General features: G+C 43.6%; 1 protein-coding gene across 1 annotated transcript in view; it reads right to left on the bottom strand.

The window, feature by feature from the left end:
- The window catches only part of Sdk1 (sidekick cell adhesion molecule 1), an 881,670-nt gene that overhangs the window by 203,026 nt on the left and 660,530 nt on the right, over positions 1-18,114 (bottom strand). The window contains exons 9-14 of the mRNA XM_047533731.1: positions 15,944-16,138; positions 14,271-14,387; positions 12,913-13,080; positions 10,742-10,844; positions 8,231-8,407; positions 948-1,081 (exon numbers count right to left, since the gene is read on the bottom strand). Of these exons, the coding sequence (XP_047389687.1) occupies positions 948-1,081; positions 8,231-8,407; positions 10,742-10,844; positions 12,913-13,080; positions 14,271-14,387; positions 15,944-16,138 (894 nt within the window). The remainder of the gene's footprint in view (positions 1-947; positions 1,082-8,230; positions 8,408-10,741; positions 10,845-12,912; positions 13,081-14,270; positions 14,388-15,943; positions 16,139-18,114) is intronic.

Here is an 18,114-nt window from a genome sequence, read left to right as displayed (position 1 = left end):
AGCAGATGCCAGCTGAACTGCAGAACACAAAGGGTTAGGACAACTGCTGCCATGATGAGCTGGGAGAGGGACAGATGGGAAAGGCCGAGGACATCCCTAGGCTCAGGCTCAAGTAATATAGAAACCCAGGGTGCTGGGAACAGGTTGGAATGGCTGCAGCCATGAGGGGGGAACAGGGTCAGGGTTAAAATTATGGCACGATGATTCTTGAAGACATCAAGTTTGTGATGTGTGTGAGACACCAGGTGGAGATGTCCAGTCACTGAGTTCCATGTTGGAGTATGGGTGAAGAGAGCCATGAATATCATCAAGGAAGAGATGCTGGTCTCATCATGGGAATGCCGAGCTTCCCAGGAGGAGATGCAGAGAGCTGGGAACAGCATGCAGGACAGCACCCAGAACCCACACTGGGGCCAGCAGAGAAGGGGCAGGGGTGGCCAGTGAGGAAGGACCAGCAAGGCTGGAGGAAAGCCAGGGCGATGGCTTGGAGGGTGCTATGCTGCTGAGCATAGGACAAGTCCATTTAATACTTGGCACCATGTCTAGGCCAGAGAAAATAGCCAAAGATTCAACAATTGCTGCTGCAAACTCTCAAATTAGCCCCATGGGAAGTGCCGTTACCCCTTTCACCTGCACCCCAGGGAGGATGCTTTCCTGCAGCACCTCCGCTCAGGGCAGGCTGTGCACACAGCCATCCTGTTGACCTGGGCCCCAGATCCAGGCCCTTGCAAAAGTCCTCTCATGACACCTGCCACCCCACTCCTCCTGACCCCGCTCCCAGTCCACACGGCCATTTCTCTTCCTAAAGTGCAGGATGTGCTTTTCCTTTACAACCATAACATTCCTCTTGTCCTGTGGGTCTAAACCAGCAGTAAAGGTTAGGGACATTAAGGGCACACAAAGAAACCCGACTGCCATTCAGGACAACCGTTTTGTTTGTTACTTACTGTTTTCGGACAGCTCCACAATATAGTAAAGAACAGGGCTGTTCCCATCGAAGGGCCGAACCCAGGAGAGCACCACGGCGTGGCTGCGGGAGCTCAGGGTGGCCAGGAGGTTCTGAGGTGGGTGAGGCAGCTCACTTGAACAGCAAGAAGAAGGAACAAGAAGAAGGTGCATGTCAGACCAACAGTTCACCTGGGTGCTCACTATGGAGAGTCCCGGGGTACAATGTTTGGGAACAGAGAAAATAAAATATGGCCCAAACACAAATACTCCTCATCCTCCCTCTCCTGCAAGAGGAACAAAGCCCAGCTCCACCACCACAGTGCCATTTTGTTTTCTGAACATAATTTGATGTAATCCCTGTGGAACTGAAACAACAAATAACATCGTTACTTAAATGGGGCAGTGTGTGCACAATTTTTTTAATGCAGTATATTATTTAGTAGAGAAAACTTGGTCAATGATTTGTTTTCACAACTAGAAGCTGGTAATGGAAATGCAGTAAACCATATAAACAGGAAAAGTCCTGGTAGATATGACTTAATGTGAAAATTTTCACACTAGCCATTTGGAATTAGTATTGAAAATGCCCATCTGTATTCTTAGACAAACAGAGTCGCCTCATTTATTGACAGCATGAGGTTATATTGTCATTCCGTCTTCTGTTGGATAATGGGGGTTTGGGGGAAGCACTTAAAAGGAAATGTGGTGAAAACACTAACTAGAATCCCATGGAAATGGTAAATTTCACATCAGCATGGCCATAAAATGGAAATGCAATTAAAGCAAATAAATTCCAAAAAGAAGTTACTAATAAAAAAGTTTTTACTGGTATTTACTGGTGACAAAGCTGCATACTCTACTGTGTCATTTCTCCCAGCTACTGGCCTGCAACCCTGAAGTCACAAATTCCCCATGTCCAGTGTTTAACCTTGATGTCCCATGGTCTGGCGACAGGACCTGCTTTGGGACGGTGCAGGATGGCTGCTGCTTCTGCAAATGTTCCCAGGCAGTGCCGTGGAAAGGTGCTGAGCATGACCCATTTTGCCCACGAGCTGGTGTGGGCACTCTCTGAGACATCAGTTATTGCTGAAGCACATAGGTCAGAACAAAAAGCCATAATTACCCTGGATATTTTTTATTTTAAAAATGTACTCATTATACTTTAAAATTTATTAAGCTGTTTCGAGCTTTCAGCTACCTAAGAAACACAGCTCTCTCTAACCCCTGCACACCGTTTATAACAAAACAGTATTTCTCATGTAGACTGCAACTATATTGTAACCAAGCACAGTAAGCAGAAACCTCAGCCTGAAATGTTGCTTATTTTCTTCTTAACTGTGAATTGTTTTAAATCAGAGAAAGAGCTGTTATTTCTAGTTGAGTTCTCCAACAACCAAACCTCCATTAGATTTCTAATAAAGGCCAATAGGCAGGAAGTGCTAGGATAAAAACATCTATTCTACCTCTCCCAAGTCCCATTTCCTATTTTCTACCCCCGTCTGAATTGGTTTGCTGAAATAGTCCACCTGAAAACAAATCATGAATAAGCTTGAATAGACATATCTAAATAAGACTACTGAATAATAAAAAATTTGTCTGGCCTAAGCTGGAACATCTAAACCCTTGGAATCTCCAAGGGACAGAACTGTCTATTACCCATAATGGGCCTCTGAGACATACTGAGTGTATGCTTGTGAGGCACTTGGGGGCCCCCAGATTGTTCCAGGATGGGTTCTGGCCATGCTGGAAAGACCAGCACTGTGACAGTGGTGACAGTGACAGGGTGGGGGTTTCAGCCACTGCCATCTGCCCAACTTCTGGCCTCCAGCATGCAAACATGTGTGGGAGGTTAGAAACTGAATTCAATCATGCACCAATGATTGAATCAATGGTCCCAACACAGACACTCAGTTGAGCTTTCCTGGTTGGTCATCATGAGTTGATGCAACCTGAGCACAAGGAAGCTTTGAGTTCAGGATTCTCCCTACCCTGCTTCATGCTCTGTTCATTTATCTGGCCCTGATTTTTGTCCTTTATAATACAACTGTATGGAACGTACTTTCCTGAGCCATGAGTAGAGAATTTGAACCTGAGGGCATAGTGGGAAGTTTCAGAGTTTAGTCAATTGGTTAGAAATGCGTGTGGCCTTGAAATCCGGAGCGTGAAGCCAGTGCCTGAAGCTGGGGCCTCATGTTGGGGACTGTGCCCTGGTCTTGTGAGGTCTGTACTACACCAAGGTAATTCTTATCAGTGTCAAGACTCCCCCCAAACGGAAGGCTTTCTGACACAGGAACGACTTAGAAGACCAGGAGGGCTATCTATGTTGCAGGTCATTTTCCATGTGGACACTGCAGGTGCTCCAAGAGGCTCGGCTCCCTGCAGCAGATGGACACATGCACAGTCTGAGTCTCAGCCCAGATGCAGCATCCACACCAAATCCCAAAGACACAGTGAGAACTCGGGAACTCATGAGTGGCATCGTTTGACAAGACAGGAAACAATCACACATTCTAGTCAGTGTGGTTTCTGATTTCCCACCTCCTGGCGGCTCAGAAGCAATTGATAAGAAGGTGATGGGTCTGTTAGGAGGCACACTGAGCTGCAATGATGTAGCCAAGAGCCAAACATTAGGGATTAAAAACATTTTTAAAAAGATTTTTAAAAAAGAGACTTAAAACCAGGCCTGATGGCACTCAACTATAATCTCAATGACTCAGGAGGTTGAGAGGTAGGAGGACTCAAATTCTGAGGCCAGCCTCAGTCATATAATGAGATCTTTCCTCAAAATAAAATAAAATGGACTAGGGGTGAAGCTCAGTGGTTGAGTGACCCCGGGTTTAATTCCAAGTACTAAAAAAACAAAAACAAACCAAAAAAAAAAAAAAAAACTTAAAGATAAAGTGGTCTTGAGACATTCAGTGTAGAACCTGAGACCTAGGCAGTCCAGTGGTACCCGACAACATGGCCACGCCTGATGCACTGATGCGCCAGGCCATGGCTCACTCATAGCTGTCTGACAGCACAATGCAGGATGTGGCTTTTACACATACATCACAGGACTCAGAATTGGAAGGAGAGTTGTTTTTCCTGGTTCTAGCCCCTACCCTATGTGAACAGGGCTTCTATCATTTCTCTTGTGTCCAACATTACCTGTTAAGCCATGCAAAGAGCTTGCTAATAGACATTGAAAATATAAACCATTCCTTTAAATAAGTTCCAGTTATCTTGTGAAACCCTTGACTAGCCTGTCAGTAATGGATAAATGAGACTCTAATATATTCTGAATCTATTTCAGAAAATCTTACCTAATAGGAGAAGATTGCATCCAGGCGTTTCTCTGCCAACTTTGAAAGGAGATAAACGATTGGCAGAGACTCACAGACAGTGATACCCAGATGGGTAACAAATGGAGGCGATCTGAGAAAAATGGAAACGAAGCCCAGTGCTAAGTCACCTTGCAAGGTGATGGGACTGGGGCAAATCACCATCCACAAATTACAGCACAGGAATATCAGAGATTAACCAAAACACAAACCCAGACTATATCGGAAGGAGATTAAGTGAGTGTGTGAGAAAAACAGTTTTGAGGACAAGAGTGAGCAACTGGTGAAATTGTGGCTGTGGAGGAATGGCTTGGGCAGAGGAGGAGTGGGCAGGTACTTTCTGTATAAAAAGCATTGCCCCTTTGATGCACAAATGATGACTTGGTCAAACTCATCTTCTTCTACTCTGCTCCAAGGAGGAAGATGATGGGGTCTGATAACTTAAATTGTTCACTCATTATGGCTTTGTCAGAAGTAGTTTTATTGAAAGAAACCTCTCCCACTGCCTCAGGGTCAGAGTCTTCACGCCTTGCTCTGTAAATTAGGTTTTCTCGGTACTCCAGGATCATGAGACTTAGTCTCTGATTTCAGGAGGAGAGAGGCAATGCTAATTGGGTCTTTAAATGATTGAACAATTAATCAATCCATAAAGCCTTAGGAGTTTGGTCCCTCTGTGTTCAACAGAGCAAGATGCTTGCAGGGATATGGAGTCATCCCAGGAACCAGCAGCTCCTGACCTTATGGTACCAGCAAACTAGGGGGAAAGACATAAGCAAAACCAGGGGTGACCGCATTTATGATGACCAGTGCTGTTAATTTACAGGATACATCACAGAACCATCTGGAAATTTAGAAGCCCCTCCTTTTGGACAGGGGATTAACACCAAGCCCATGTAAATTGTAAATTAGTCCTCCTGGGTGGTGCAAAACATACCCTCCTTTTAAATTTAGTGGAGTGAGGCTCGCTTAGACATTCCCTGGCACCAACTATATGCCTGGCACTGTGGGAGGCACCCAATGCTCCTTAGCAGATACCTCTGGCCATGAAGATGTGGTCAAAAATAGTATCCAGAGGCTGCAGAGCCTGTGATGCAGCAAGGGATGGGGTGAAGAGGAATCAGAAAGGTTGAGATTCCTTGAGGGCACCTCTTCAGCCCCTCAAGGGAGAGGTGTGGCCCTTCCAACTGGTTTAACCAAACAGTTTCCTGCTGGACTACTAACTGGCAGGGCAAACAAGCATGAGGATACACCAATGGACAGTCTGTTTTTGAAAAGGTCATTTCTAATGCTCCTAATTTCTACATTTAACAAAGTGATTTTTAGCTGAAGTCAAGAGGGAAGGAAAACAGGCTTTCAGATCCTTGAAGAACACTGTTTAACCATAAGTACTTCTGAATTCCTTCTGCAATATAAGATTTATTTCTTGATTTTTTTTTTTTTTTTTTTTTTTTTTTTTTGGTCATCTGAATCAATCAGGAGAGTGTGACAGAACTCAATCTCAAAGTTCTCTGAGAAGCACCAAATGCCCCATAATCATGAATTATTACTATCACTATTATTGTCATTACTGATGTTGTAGAGTATCAAGACCTGCTTGGACGTAAAGGTGCACAACTCTCCTGATTCATTCAGAACTGGAAGAAGCAATGCTTATAACACCAACAACTCACAAGGACCAATGGCCTTCCTAATCAGTTCTGCAACCAGTGCCACCTAAATTGGTTTGAATCACAAATCTGCAAATATTTCTATATTTAGAGATGAGGTGTTTTACCACTGCAGAAAACCTATTATTTCATACATACAGCAACATTTGCTGAAAAATGTATTTTACTTAGAGGAAATCAAATAAGCAAATAGTAGGGAAGATATGTAAATCAGTAGAACATAAAATTGTGCAGAATAAAAAGAATGTGCTATATTGGAAGTATGCAATTTGGCTTCTGCTGACAGAGTCTTTATGAACTGCTAACACTTATTTATTTGATACCAACAATGGATGATCTAAGAGTTCTCAAAGGTAGTTTTAAAATTGTGAATAGCAGAGGATTATATGAATTCACTGGCTATGTTCTCTAATATCATAAAAAAAAAATTCCTCATCTGAGACCTAGAAAAAAAAGAGGAAAGGAACAGGAGGCGGACAAGGACTTCTGATGGAGCGAAGGGAGCTCATGAGCTTTTTCAGTGGGGAGCCAACTCATGCACATGGAGGGTAAGAAGGAGAATCAGAAGGCCAACCAGTGGCCCAAAGCATCCACGCATTACTCCATGCATTTGTGCATTCAGCCAACCAACCAGCACACATTTATTGAGTACCTGTTGTATACCAGACACTGTGTCAGGCACCCAGAATGCAAAACTGTGCCATTGAGGTGCTTCAAGGAAGGGAAGGAATCAAGAAGGTAGGCTCATCCCTCCCAGTGTATGCATGCTACCAGTACAAGGGAGGACGGACCAGGAGCTTGGCAGAACTGCAAGAGGCAAGAAACCATGATGGAGGGGAACCCTCAAGGATGCATGAGCAGGAGCCCTTCGGGTGCCAGCAGAGAACCCAGCTGTGCTATGGAGGCAGCAGTGACTGAGGCAGCTGAAAGGGCTGGAGGTATAGGGAAGGCAGAAAGCCTGGAGCTGGTGGGCTCCAGTGCTGATAGTCCAGTAGGGGAGACACTGGCTGTCCAGAGCCCAGAACCCTCTGTGGGTTCCTGCTGATTCTAACTAGGGTGAACTTTGCTGTAGACACTTGCTAACCTCTAAAAAGAAAAGGGTTATCCTGGATTGGTGCTGCAGGATACTTTGGACTGGCTGCTATACATCATTAACCTTTTAAATTCCACAAAGAGGGGTTAGGGCAACTTTTGTTCTTGGCCACTCATTCATGCAGGCAACAGGCAGAAGGTTGTGTGTGTGTGTGTGTGTGTGTGTGTGTGTGTGTGTGTGTGTAGCTTTAGCAAGTGCTGTTTTCATTCTTAATTCCCTTGGCTGGCATCTAGGGATTTAAAGATAAATAAGACACGTGTACCCAAACTGTTCCAATGCTATTTTTAGGGAATTATTTCTGTATACAGAATCCTTCCCAGATTAAGGTGGACAGAGTCCATAGAAAAAAATCTCTTATGAATGCCTTTTCCTGATGGCCCAGTGTCCAATAATGGCCAGGGAGGGACCAGTGGGTGTGTCATGGATGGGTGGGTCTGTCACCAGCACCAGCTGCTCCTCTGGCAATGGTGATGCTTTGGTTTTATTTTCAGGTTTTATTTTTGTATTCATGTACTCAGGGAATATCTGGGATGCACAGTTTTTAAAAAGCAAATAAATTCACATTGGAAAAATGAAATTTGTCAGCAGGCATTTAATTTTTCCACTCTATGCATGGAGAGAGAGAGCTGAGGAAAGAGTGTGCAGAAGAGATCAGTGGTTCCTGCCTGTGCCCCTGGACCCCCAGGAAGGTCTGGGCTAGAAGTAATGGGCAGCTGCTTGCTATTTTCAGGATTTAAAAGACTTAGTGGAAAGTATCTGTTCACCACAGGGACTAACTTAAGCTCCAAGTCTATTGACTGTCGCGGCAATGGTCTTGCTTGTGGGCTGACCCTGATATTTCTCCTAGATAGGAAGCTCTGGTGGGCAGTCAGATGGAAAAATGAACTCACTGCTGCTTAACCACAGTGTGGCAAAGAGGCTTTCACACTATGGTGTCTATAGGGCAGACATGACAAAGGATCAATGGGGATGATAACCTATGATCAAATCATCTACACTGAGAATGCAACATTTTAACTTTGAAGTTAAAAAAAAAAAAACAACCCAAATCTTGTCAATGCCCATGGCTGTACAGCATGACAGATTGACTTGGGACCACTTGGGCCTCTGTGTGTGAAGTGGTATTGCTTGGGAGGTGCTGGCCGAGGGCAGCAACATAGATAGCAAAGGAGCTGGCTAACACCCAAGGTGGTACTCACATCACTTCCAGCCGGGCTGTTCTGGAATCATTTCCACCCTCAGATACGATTTCACACGTGTAGTCCCCGATGTCACCTGACCAGGTTTGGCTAATGAGGAGGGACCCATCCTTCTCCACCACAATTCTAGAGCTGCCAGATGGGGTGATGACCATATTATCCTTCTTCCAAATGTAACTGTGGGCCAAGCAAAGAGTCATTAGTTACAAAGCCCTCAAGAGCAGGAGCACTTCCCTGTTAAACAGCAACAACTGACGACCTTGAGTATATACCAAAGATCATTGAATTGTGCTTTTTAAAAGTGTGACTTTTAAGGTTTTTGAAATATACCTAAAAAAAAAAAAGAAAAGAAAAGAAAAGAAAAGCATCTAGGGATCATGTGCATACCTATCACCTGCTAAAAGGTACTTAACAGTCCTGTCCCAGGAATGCACCTGCAAGACAAGACTGCCCTCTAAACAGGAGGCAAGGACTGTTTAAAAATTCCAGAGTGGGCCAGGTATAGTGCATAACTATACCTGTTATGTAACTAAACCCAGTTACTTGGGAGGCTGAGGCAGGAGGATTACAAGTGCCAGTCTGGGCAACTTAGCAAGACCCTACCTCAAAATCAAATCATAAAAGGTAAAAGGTCTGGGAATGTAGTTCAGTGGCAAAGTGCCCCTGGGTTCAATTCCCAATAGTGCCCAAAACAAACAAACAAAAAGACTGGGGGGCTAGGAATATAGCTCAGTGGGTAGGACACTTGCCTAGCATGTGAGAAGTCCTAGGATCAAGTCCCAGTACTGGGGGAAAAACAAAACAAAACAAAACAACAACAACAACAACAACAACAACAAAAAACCCTACAGTGGAATTACCCAACTCCTAACAAACAAACAAACAAAACCAAATAAATAAAAGTCACATCTCAGCATCTCATAAACATATTTAAACATATTTTCTTAAAATCCTACCATTCTAGCAGACGGTCCCTAAAGTTGCATTTCTTCCTCACTTAATCTTTATCTGTGTTTTAGTCAATTTTTCTTTTCAAATACAGAATCAATTAAGAGCCTGTCCAGTCTTTTGATGTCCCTGGGCTAGATGAGATGAAAAGTGCTCATTTTTTTCCCTCCAGAATAATTTGATCAGGTTTTCAAAATGTACCCAGTTTTTTTTAAAGCTTTTATATTCACAAAGCTCTAACATTTATAAACTTCTCATCTGAAATTATGCTGAGACAGAACAGATCAGATTCCACAAGAAGGAAATGGAGAGATGAGCTCCAGGAGCAGAAGAACCCCAGTTAAAAGGGAGCCATCCAGTCTTTCTCGCCAAGGGGCTTCCCATTTAATCAACATTACAAGAAAACCACACAGATCCAGGGCTTCTCTTTAAGCTCTCAGAGTAAGAGAAAGCCAGCCTGTTTGTTCTTTATTCTCTGTAATCACACTCCAAAAGTCTTTTAGAATGGATGGATTCTTTTCCAGGCATGGTAAAGATTCTAAGCCGGCCTCCAAGGATTCACTGGGTAATCTTTAACAGACTGATTTCTGTTTGTTCATTTTGTTTTGCATTCAGCATTCCTTCAACTAATCCAAACTTGTTTTTGAGCTCTGGGGACCTCCAGAGAACCAGGTAGGGATGTGGAAATTCCTGATTTGTCAAACACCTGCCAAGAAGAGTGAGAGAAAGGCTGAGTCTTTGAACCCAGTTAAAAACATATGCATCAGGAGTCATCCCCTCTGCCCAGAGAGGATGTCCCAGGAAGCAGGCAGGCATCTTGGTGCCACCACTTTGGTGAACTACATGGAGCCGAGACCAGAGTGATAATACTACGATGACTGGATCTCTTTCTAGATTTATTTTCAAGGCTGATTTTGAAAACTAATAAATTATTCTGTAAGTGCTGGTTTTGGGGAAAAAACTCACCACAGAGGGCCACCTGTCTCTAAACAGGCAACTACCTGAAGGGCCACGTTTTTTATCATCACCTGAAAGGATGTCACAATTGCTTTTGTGAACTGTCACCTAGTTTCCTTCTTTACATGTTATTTTCTTCTCAGTGCCTCAGAAAACTGTGGCTGCCTTTCTTCTAAGTGCAGGTCTCCGTTGTTCTCCATGTCATAAGGAAACCATCCTTGGAGTAGAGAAAACCTCTCTGGAGAATTGCAGAGTCCCCATGTAAACACTGCTGAAATCCTATTCGATCCCTCTGGATTTTTCTCTCATTAAGTATCAGCTGCTGACAAGTACGTTTTACAGATAGTGTATTAACCTTGGCAGAAAAATCATGAAAAGCTGTATTGAAGTCATGAAGTGGAACGCAGCTCACTGTAAATAATACATAAGGCTGGAGTGGAAAATGGGATTCGTGTGATTAACGATGGAGCCGTGACCATAGGATGCCATAATCAGGGATCAGCTGCTAAAATCAGTTCCCCAAATTTTTCCTCCTCATCTCAACTCCACTTTTCAAGTTCACAGAATATGAATAAATCCCAAAGTATCAAAACTAAGGGAACTGACCGTAGAGAGATTCGGGGGTCGTGAGTGGCTCCGCAGTGCAGTGTGGCCGTGGTCCCCTTAATCACTACTTGGTCCTCGGGAGGGTGAACAATGGATGTTCGATCTGAAATAACACGAGACACAGCTCAGATGAAATTACAAGTTTCAGAGTCTTTGCCCTTAGGGGGATAATGAATTGATCATCTGATATCAAAACCTCCCAAGTTTTCTCTTATCTTTGCAAAATGAGAGTAAATGGAAGCACTCAGAAGCATTCAGGGAATTGAAAACAAGACTTCCCACTTGCAGCAAAGTCCATCTTCCCTCCCCAACCCTCCTACATCATCCTGGATCCTCCAAACCCTCCAGGAGAAAGAGAGTGGACGATCCTGCGCAAGTGCCTCCTCACTTCTATGCTCTTTGTTAAAATCCAGATTCTTTCCCAAGATAATCATTGTTTGAGCAATTTCTAATGTTCCCATAGTACTTGTTCCCATTTCAAAATACTTTCACTTACATTAATTTATTCAATCCTCACAGCAATCTTGTTAAAGCTCTAATATTATTATTCCCAGTTTTCAGGAATGAAAATGGATACTCTGAAACACCTTGACTGGCTCCAAACTACAGAGTTCAAGAGAGTCTCATCAAGCACTGTCCACACCTGCAACCCCTAAGTCCCCTGGCTGCCCCAGAGAATGCCAACCTCCCTGCACATGGTCCATGCAGTGTGGTCCCACACCTTACACCTCTCAGGGGGATGCTGCTCCAGTCCCATGCACGGAACTTAGAAGTCACAGGGCTCAGCTGATATGACCAACTCTTAGCAGTGCATGAAGAAAAATGTCTGAGTGGTATTTTTCTTGTTAAAGAAAGGACATGTCACTGTCACTGACAGTTGTACAAATTAACATGGATAATGTAGATTGAAAATAATTTGTAGGAGCCAGGCATGGTGGAGTGCAGCTGAGTCCCCAGCCACTCGGCTCCTGAAGCATGAGGATGGCTTGAGGCCAGGAGTTTGAGACCAGTCTGGGCAACATGGTGAGACCCTGTCTCAAAAAAAAAAAAAAAAAAAGGAAAGCAAATGCCCTGTAGGTCACCAAAGTGCTACACCAATTGTTCTAGTACAGCTACAGTTTTGAATCCTAGCAGATCCACAAAATTATAGTGAGTAATCTTTAGAGATCCAGACCTCATTTTTCACAAGCTTTTGAATGTATGGTTAGTTTTTAGCAAAGCATGATGAATCAGAAGTGATTGATTCCCATCACCAAATGGAACAAACCTCTTTTTTTAGTACTTGCCAATATTGTGGGAATTTGGATTACCTTCTTTTAAACTCTTGGTGTATTTAGAATACCTAAACAATTAGAAAGAGTGATTTGTCAAAGTGAATGCTAAGCACATGAGCGAAAATGCTGAACAAATATGAAATGAAGCATAATGACTTTTATTTAAGGAAAATGGCATTTAGCAAATTCTTCACTCAAGTGAGTTAAATTTCTGTCCTTGTTAACCTAATGAAAATCTGTTGGTGAGCACTGTCTTTTGCTCTTTTGAACAATGAGCTTTTAGTGACATGGATTTGGATGAAGAAGAGAGGGAAAGTACTTGGGCAGTTGAAGTGGGGGGAGTTGGCACTCCAATCCTTACGTTCCAGAAAACAATTCATTCTGCATCTCAGAAACTAGTGTCATAGATGAAATAAGAATGATAAAAGTCAGAGAAACAATAAAGATTTTCTTCTACTTTACTCCTAATATATGAGAAACATTCATATTTAATGCCCTGGGAGTATAGCTGATCATAATACAGTACAGAAAATATATACTTTCTTTAGGATTTTAATTCTTGAGTCATTTTTCTTATAAATGCTTATAAATTTAATCAACACATCAAATTTGTTATTTGAACTAGTTGGGCATACTATCTCTACTCTACTGACTTTAAAAAGTTAATCTTTTATCTCTTCTGAAATATCCCCATTAAGTCTTGAATACATCTTTTAATTATTCTTTTAGAAAGTGAAAAATTAATTACTCAACAGACTTCTATAAATTAGTTGTAAAAATAATCATTCTCTTTTGATTAAATGAGAAAGTCCAAGGGCATATTGACATCCCCTAGGCACAGATGGCATGATGATTAAGCATGATTAATGGAAAGTTCACAAAGACTGAGGTCCTTACTCCACACAGTGAGTGCTGCAGATGCGTCCAGGGACCCCTCTGTGTTAGCTGCATAGCAGGTGTAGTTGCCAGCATCCTGGATGAACACAGGGGTTATCTGCAGACCCCCGGACTCCAGCAGCATGAACCTAGGAATCCGGACAGAGCCACTGGCCAAAATTTGGCTTCCTGAAGGAAAATAGGAATTTTAGAGTTTTAGAATTGTAGGGAAAACAGGAATGTTAGAGCCATAAACCTTGAAAAGAAAGAAAGAAATTGTTAAGCAGCAACCAAGAAAAATAACTTAAGAAGACTATCAGAGTAAAGTGAAAATTTTACGTACCAAAATAACCAAAGTAGTTTTCTTAGCATTACTTAGATTCATGAAAACCAAGAACATCCTAATTGTCCAACACTGAGAGTCGATTAAACAAACTATAATCTGTGTAGTAATCATTATCTTTGGGTGACTGGTTTTTATGTTTCTTTGTATACATATGCATTTAAAAATTTTCTATATAAAGCTGCTATTATGTTCAAGATCAAGAAAGAAAAAAAATATATAAAATATAAGAAGGCACCCTCTTGCTATTGCTCTGCAGTTTCCCAGGTCCTTACCTTACAAGCCATGTCTGAGTGCAAGACCTTCACCTCTGAGAGGGAAGATGCTGCCAAGCAGCTTTCTGATCATGTGGATCAGAGGTGACTTTTGATGTTCCCCCCACATCAATCCACCCAGCACTATGTGCCAAGCTATGTGAATCAACACAGTAAAGCACAGGCTTGTTGAGATGGGATCTGTGCCCTGGTCACTTAGTGACATGCACACTGACTTGTAGAAGAGGCTGTGGAGACTACAGAGACAATGGCAATGTGTCAACAGTCTTCAAAGGAACTGAAAACAGTTGAAATTAAGCTTCACAGGTCAAACTGGGGAAGGTAAAAAATGATAACATCTTTCTTAAAAAAAAAAAAAGGTATGAGCTTTAATTTTGAATATTACAAAGAACAACTCCTTCCTTCCATGTATAGGAAAGCTGAGTCCTAGCAGAGCTACAATTCCAACACTTAGTATTTTAAAGAGCCCCAGGGGGCTAAGGCACTCTATGAGAACTTAGGTGGAGGAGAGTGACATTTGCACAATTCTTATTATTGTTTAATGTCTGTTCCTTTTCTGGAAGGCAGGGGTCTTGACTGTTTCTATTCACCCTTTTACCCCTGGCATCTGGCACCTGGTAGGGACAGTCAATAAATGACTATTCAATTTTTACTGAATGAATTCGTGGATGTACAGAAAGTAAAAAGAACAAAATGCAACTGAAGGTGAAGGGCTCATCTTCTCCACCAGTCATGCTGCACTGGGAGCGGAAGCCACCTGCCTGTCTTCCATGTGATGGCGGGCTTGGGAGCCCCGGACACCTCGCACCGGAGAACAGCTGTCATCCCATCAGTAACTGTGGTGTCAACTGGGCGTTGGATGAACGCTGGGGCAACATCTGTGGAGAGGAATTGAACAGTGGGTGGTCAGCACATTGTCCCTGGTGAGAGTGCCACATGGCTCTGGAGACCCACTGCAGTGAGCATTAGCGATAAAACATGAAACCTTTTAGGAGCCCTCATTTGTCTCCCAGGAGTTCCCTATCTTTCTTTACAACCTAGAGAGAAATGGACATACGAGTGCCAAGTGCAGGGACCAGTGAGGGCAGTTTTGGGTGAATGGTAAAGAGAGAAGAGGCCTAACTCAGGATAATCCTCCTGGGAACCAGTTTAGAAAAGCACTTTCATTTCATTTCAATTGAATTTCCAATCTGACCCTCCTGAGAACCCTGCAGTCAGGGCTACCTCGTCCCATGGCAACACGTGAGGAAACTGAGGCTGAAAGACATTAGGTAAGCACCTGGGCTAGTTCCCAGGCCTCTTGCTGCAGTGGGGTTTGGCAAACTACCAACTGTGAGCCAGCTCTGTTTTTGTAAACAAAGTTTTATTAGAACATCCACTTCCTGCTCACTCCATGCTATCTGTGGCAGCTTCCACGCTGGTCACTACAGCAGAGCTGACTAGCACAAGTCATGTCCCTCAAAGCCTCAAATATTTACTATCAGGCCCTTTACAGAAAAGAACCTGGTTGATCCCTGCCCCAGAACTCCTGGCCGCAGTTTCAAGGTAGGCTCTAAATAATTCTAACTGATCAAAAATCAGTCTGGTTTAAGCATCCAATATTATTTCTACTTCTTGAGCTATATTTATTTCCTATGCTCCAAAATAAAGGGCAAATTGGACCCCTGGGTGAAGGTCAAGGAAATGACCCCCTATTTACCAAAATACACACATGGATCTTTAGAAATTTTGCCTCTTCACAAGCCCCGCCTGGTGACCGCCAATAGCCACACACACACTGGCATCAACTAGCTTTCTCAATGGCTCTCTCACCCGGGGACATCAGCACTTTGCTTCCCAAAAGGGCAACAGGAAACATATAATTCCATAATCACTAAATTCTACTTCATTTTAGAAGAACAATATTACGACTGTGGGAGATTAAAAAGAAAACCCACAGATACAATGAAAACCTTTACCTTTATTTTATTTTTCAAAGACAGAGTGCCAAGGTATTTCTGTTAATGGGATAATAAAAGAAACTCACAAAAGAACTATAATTGTTCAATAAAACTAAAATAGAGAATGAACATAAAAAATAGAAAAAAGATCAAAAGAAAAAGATTAGGAGTGAGCTAGCTATTCACTCAATAGTCTTTCTGATTCTGTCCAGAAAAATGGGGAATGTTTTTAGAGAGGAGGGTTCAGGGCTGGGAAGTCAGAGTCTCACAAGTACAGGTTCAGGGAGAGCACCAGCAGTGTCCTTGCTGCTCATGGACTTCAGGAGAATTTCCCAGGGACCCATAGTGGTTGAAGTATGGTGGCCATACCACAGGCCTGGTGCACCCAGCCCAGGGGCTGTGGGGAGGCTACTATTCTGTGTGTTTCTGGGGCACAAGGTGGGAAGCTCTGGCTTAAAGCTCCCATCTATGCTCCGCTGGTAGGCAGTACTTACTGGTCACATCCAGGTAGGTATGAGTCTGGATCTCCCCTCCTTCGTTACTGGCAAAGCACTGGAAGATTCCAGAGTCTTCTGGACACAGCTTCTGGATGCGCAGGCCTCCACTGGGAAGCACTGTGTATCGAGGGTTCTGGAGCTTGCTAATGGAGACAGCATCCTTATACCAGTAGAGGGTGGGAAGAGGGACCCCTGGGTAGGTGTGGAAGGAAACAGGCATTTGAGAAAATTAAACTCCAGGAAATCCTCACCAGGACTGAGGCAAGACTGTCTCGAAGGCTACATGACAACATTTTCACAGGCGTTTTCTCTTCTATTAGACCTCCAACCACTTGTAAAGAGGGATTTTTTTCACCTGAAGAAACCTACACCTATAGCCATTAAGAGAAGAGCAGAGGGAGCCCTGGATGCCCGCTGCGGGCTCTTCCAGGCTCTACCTGAACCTGCTGCTCCTATTTGGAGAAGCATCCCGCTGTGACTGAGGTTCTCAGTTGGGATGGAGATGAAGGGGCTGGTTCTGCCCCTGAATGGAAGGCACGCACAGGGTCACGAGGTCATGACCCATGCCTGCTCCACATAGGTCACATTCTGTCCTGGACAGAACACTTTGTCTCTGTTCCCTCACATATGGGTAAGGAAATAATAGCTGTAACATTAAAAAGTGTGAAGATTAGATACATTTATATATGAAACTCGTGACCGGCACACAGTACTCTGTGGGGAGCGTTTCTCATTAGCCCCACCAGCAACAATACAAGTGACAGCCACCTTTCACACGCCCTCTATCCGAGGGGTTGATTCCACTGAACTGAACAGAATTCTACTGTACTGGAGGAGAAATTAGGAAACAAGCACGTGAGATGCGTTTGGTTAAAGGTTATGGAAACCTAAAAAGTGTTTAGTTGTGGATGTGGGGAAAGTTGCCTCGGTCCTTAAGAATGATGGCAGAATGGTGGTGGGGGGCAGTTCCTGCAGGTTGGTTCCACCCTTGTATCCTGAGAGACCTGTGAGCTGAGAACAAGGCAAAGAGTTAGGTTAGGGGGCAGAGGGGAGCCCGAAGCTGGACACACAACGCTGTTCCTCTTTCTTCACGGAGTGGTATATGGAGAAAAACAGGACATTTATAGATGCGTCTAGGCTTCTAGGCTGCACTGTAGATGGAGAGCTGGGATGGAGACAAGTCAGTGAGGCCGAACCCACATGCTCCAGCTCCAGCCAGCCCCACCTGAAGGACGACTTTGGGCTTGGGAGGGGTGCATGCTGAGGGCACAGAACAAGTTCACAAGGGGCAGACCCTAGCCTGCAGGTGAAAGGGGCTGTCAGTCTAAGAGCATGAGGATTCCCTCCATGTGGTTGTGGTCAGCATGGATGACCCAGATCCTGAGTGAATGCTGCCAGGCTACATGGGGGGACGTTAGACCCTTCTGGGAGATTCTCTGAGTGGGCCTGGGCAACCAGCAACAGAGGAGACTGCTTCCTAGGAACCTCCCTAAGGCTTCTTGAAGTGAGAAGGGAAGACAGGGAAACTTGGGAAGTACCACACAGAGTGGACCAAGCCACAGATAACAAAGTCTAGAGACACCAGGCATGAGAAATTCAGGAAACACTTAGACCTAGTTCAAGATCTCAGGTGGCCTGCTCCTCAGTTTCCCTAAATGTAAAAGGGATGGAAATAAAGCCCATCTTGCCATGGTCTGGTGGAAGGTGCACCCATGCTCCTATCGGAGATGCTGCCTAGGGCGGGGGTGCAGGACATCCAGAATAAAGAATAAAGTTAATATTATGGAAACTTCAAGATCACGAGTTCACAGTCTGTTCTTTGCTCTAATTATGCTTCTTGTCACCTTTTACTAAATCACCAAAATTAAAAACCCATTTCAAGAGAGAAACATAACCAATTCATGTAAAAGCTCATCCTGGCAACTACATGTGGGGCTCTCATGAAGAACCCCCTTTCTCAAGCTGTTAGAGTCTCACTGTCAAAATTAAAAGAAAGCAGCAAGTTATACAATGGCGACACAGTGCTGTGACCTGTTTTGTATGTATTTAAAAGTCTATGCTTAACAAGCAGTTTATCCTGTAGAAATCATGCAAAAAAGAGGAGCATTTCCTTGTCAAAGGGAGAGTTTAAGATCGTCACTTTTCGAAAAGTAATTGTTAGTACGTGG

The sequence above is a fragment of the Sciurus carolinensis genome, chromosome 18 (assembly GCF_902686445.1).
Source record: "Sciurus carolinensis chromosome 18, mSciCar1.2, whole genome shotgun sequence".
Taxonomy (NCBI): Eukaryota; Metazoa; Chordata; class Mammalia; order Rodentia; family Sciuridae; genus Sciurus; species Sciurus carolinensis.
The sequence above is the reverse complement of the archived record's forward strand: the minus strand, read 5'-3'. Positions and strand labels throughout refer to the sequence as shown.